Source organism: Protobothrops mucrosquamatus, unplaced genomic scaffold (genome assembly GCF_001527695.2).
Source record: "Protobothrops mucrosquamatus isolate PMUCROS unplaced genomic scaffold, P.Mucros_1.0 scaffold75, whole genome shotgun sequence".
Lineage (NCBI taxonomy): Eukaryota > Metazoa > Chordata > Lepidosauria > Squamata > Viperidae > Protobothrops > Protobothrops mucrosquamatus.
In genome coordinates, this window is record NW_015386452.1 from 193,140 (window position 1) to 196,723 (window position 3,584).

The 3,584-nt window shown below is 40.3% G+C and overlaps 1 protein-coding gene across 1 annotated transcript in view; it reads left to right on the top strand.

Moving 5' to 3' along the window:
* Positions 1-248: 248 nt before the first annotated feature.
* CD180 (CD180 molecule) overlaps positions 249-3,584 on the top strand; it is a 12,424-nt gene continuing 9,088 nt past the window's right edge. The window contains exon 1 of the mRNA XM_015812201.2: positions 249-338. Within this exon, the coding sequence (XP_015667687.2) occupies positions 249-338 (90 nt within the window). The remainder of the gene's footprint in view (positions 339-3,584) is intronic.

Here is a 3,584-nt window from a genome sequence, read left to right on the forward strand (position 1 = left end):
ATGGCAAAAATGGTACAAATATTTAGGAGGTAAACCAAAAGTAGAAAAGCAGAGCAAGAGGAGGAACTGAAAAAAGTATGCTTCACGAAAATCCTGTGGTTGTTAAGAGGAAACAACATCTTTTTCAGGCACTCTTTGGACGCTCTTGAAGCATTAGATTCAAAATGCCTTTTCTGAACCCCACGCTAGAAAATTATTTTTCATCCGTCTTCCATTACAGGCGTGTGGAGAATCTAATCAAACTCTTAATGGTTTGCTGCACATATTGCTGGCTTCTGATGGGGCTTTTAGGTCTTAGCTATGAAGTCTCCAAACCCCTCAATCAGATGTGCACTGAGGTGAGTGATCACTTATTTGTCTTTCTATTGGGAGAAAAGTAGCTTCAAGAAAGAATCAATAATTAATTTGGGAGCAGTGAATACTTGCATGCTAACATTGGGTCACTGAAGGGCTGAAAGTCCTCTGCTGGGTAAAACAGAAAAATATACAGATAAATGCAGTGCCTTAGGAGCACATTTGCTGGACAGAAATCAAATTTGCTTTTGCCCCCCCCCCTCTCCCAAATCAGGCTGATTTTGCACCCATTATTATAGCTAGCTGTGATTCTATTTTATTAGTTTCATATTCACAGTGATACATATTAGCTAGATAGAATCATGTGCCTGCTTAGAAGCAGATACCATTTTGAAATTCCCACATAGGCAGTTCAAGGCAATAACCAAGCAAGCAAGCAAGTGAGCAGGTTAAGGTGGTCTATCTCTTCTCTATTTGTGGCCAAGAACCTTAAAACAAATAGGACCAAGGGAGATTGGAGATCTGCTGTTTAAGACACCATGTGGAGTTTTCAGGCACCATTTGGAATTGGCATGTGCAGGGAACATTTGCCAAATGCTGCTGGACTAAGAGGGGCTAGGAGGAAAACAGACCATTGGCACTTTTTATCTACGTTCACCAGGGGCTTTTGAACAGGTGCTTGGCTTTATAAGCAGTTTATATGCACCTCATTTCTGTACAACTAGACCTTGGGGTGTGATGCTTCTCACGGCACACTTACGCTCACTAACACAGACATCTTTTACAGCTGTTATGGAAAAGGCTAGCGGCCTCAGATTCCCTCAGGCTTTTTGAGTTGATCAAGTGATTGCTTTCTTGATATGTGCCAAAAAAACAACAACAACCCAACCCAGGATGAAAAAAGTAAATGACTTGGCACATGTATGAATGGTGGTAAATGAAGTATCTTTCGGAAAGTTGTATATGCTTTAGTCCACTCACAGTTTGATATTTCATAATGGCTACTTCTTTGTCATAGAAGAACTCTACTATGTATAAACCTCTATTTCAACCATCTGAATGTACAGACTTTAAAACACTGATAATTGACAAACATTAAGGTACAGTTGCAAGGTAATCAAGTAGCAGCCCNGGTAAATGAAGTATCTTTCGGAAAGTTGTATATGCTTTAGTCCACTCACAGTTTGATATTTCATAATGGCTACTTCTTTGTCATAGAAGAACTCTACTATGTATAAACCTCTATTTCAACCATCTGAATGTACAGACTTTAAAACACTGATAATTGACAAACATTAAGGTACAGTTGCAAGGTAATCAAGTAGCAGCCCCAGGAATGATCTTTTGTAAAAAGGGAGCAGGGCTTTGAAGTTCCCCACCAACTGAAGTCAGTGACTGTTGCTTTGAATGCTCCTGCAGTAATTGTCTGAATTATTTTAAAAAATGATTAGAATTTACTGGGGGTTGTTTTGGACTATGACTCAGTCTTCCAACCTGGTCTAGATGTAAAGACCAAAATCCAGGGCCAGGAACAGACACTCTCGTATCTTCCAGATTTGTTATGCTACTCATAACAATGATAAAGAACGGCAATATGGAAGACAATAGGTTTGTTTATAATAATAATAATGATAATGATAAAGTTGGAAGGGACCTTGGAGGTCATCTAATCCAACCCCCTGCTCAGGCAGAAAACCCTATACCATTTCTGACAAATGGCTGTCCAGTTTCTTCTTAAAAACTTCCAGTGTTGGAGCATTCACCGCTTCTGGAGGCAGGTTGTTCCATTGGTTAATTGTTCTAATTGTCAGGAAGTTTCTCCTTAGTTCTAGGTTGCTTCTCTCCTTGATTAGTTTCCATCCATTCCTTCTTGTCTTGCCTTCAGATGCTTTAGAGAATAACTTGACTCCTCTTCTTTGTTGCAACCCAAGATATTGGAAGACTGCTATCATGTCACCCCCAGTCCTTCTTTTCATTAAACTAGACATTCCCAATTCCAGCAACCATTCCTTATATGTTTTAGCCTCCAGTCCCCTAATCATCTTTGTTGCTCTTCTCTGTACTCTTTCTAGAGTCTCAACATCTTTTTTACATCGTGGTGACCAAAACTGGATACAGTATTCCAAGTGTGGCCTTACCAAGGCATTGTAAAGTGGTATTAATACTTCACGTGATCTTGATTCTATCCCTCTGTTAATGCAGCCTAGCACTGTGTTGTCTTTTTTGGCAGCTGCAGCACACTGCTGGCTCATATTCAAATGATTGTCCACTAGGACTCCGAGATCCCTCTCACAGTTACTACTATTGAGCAAGGTCCCCCCTATACTATACCTGTACATTTGGTTTTTCTTGCCTAAATGTAGAACCTTACTTTTTTCACCATTGAATTTCATTTTGTTAGATAGCGCCCAGTGTTCAAGTCTGTCCAGATCCTCCTGTATCCTAAGCCTGTCTTCTGGAGTGTTGGCTATTCCTGCCAGCTTGGTGTCGTCTGCAAATTTGATGAGTTCCCTCATCCAGATCGTTGATGAAGATGTTGAAGAGCACTGGGCCCAGAATAGAGCCCTGGGGCACCCCACTACACACTTCCCTCCATGTAGATGCGGTTCCATTGAGGACCACACACTGAGTACAGCCGGTCAGCCAGCTACGGATCCATCTGGTGGTGATGCTGTCTAACCCACTTTTTTCTATCTTATCAAGTAGTAGGTTGTGATCTACTTTGTCAAATGCCTTACTGAAGTCCAAGTAAATTATATCCACAGCATTCCTCTGGTACACTAATTTTGTCACTTGGTCAAAGAGTACAATAAGATTTGTCTGGCATGATCTGTTTTTGACAAACCCATGTTGGCTTTTAGTAATGACTTTGTTTGCCTGTAGGTGTTTACGATTCGTTGTTTGATTATCTTTTCCAGAATCTTCCCAGGTATTGAGGTCAGGCTGATAGGTCTGTAATTTCCTGGGTCCTTTTTTTTCCCCTTTTTTGAAGATGGGAACTACATCAGCTCTTTTCCAGTCCTCTGGTAGTTCCCCAGTGCTCCAGGATCTTTGAAAAATATAGTTCAGTGGTTCTGAGATCACATCTGATTTTTGATTTGATTTTGATTTTATTAAATTTATACCCCGCCCTTCTCCCGGAGGACTCAGGGCGGCTTACAGCCAGTTTAAAACAATAGTACAGTACAATACAAAATTTAAAAAGATTTAAAAATAACTATTCAGATTTGGCTGCTCCTACTAAAAATTTAATTTAAAACCCCTTTAAAATACCCCTAGGCCAGTCCTGC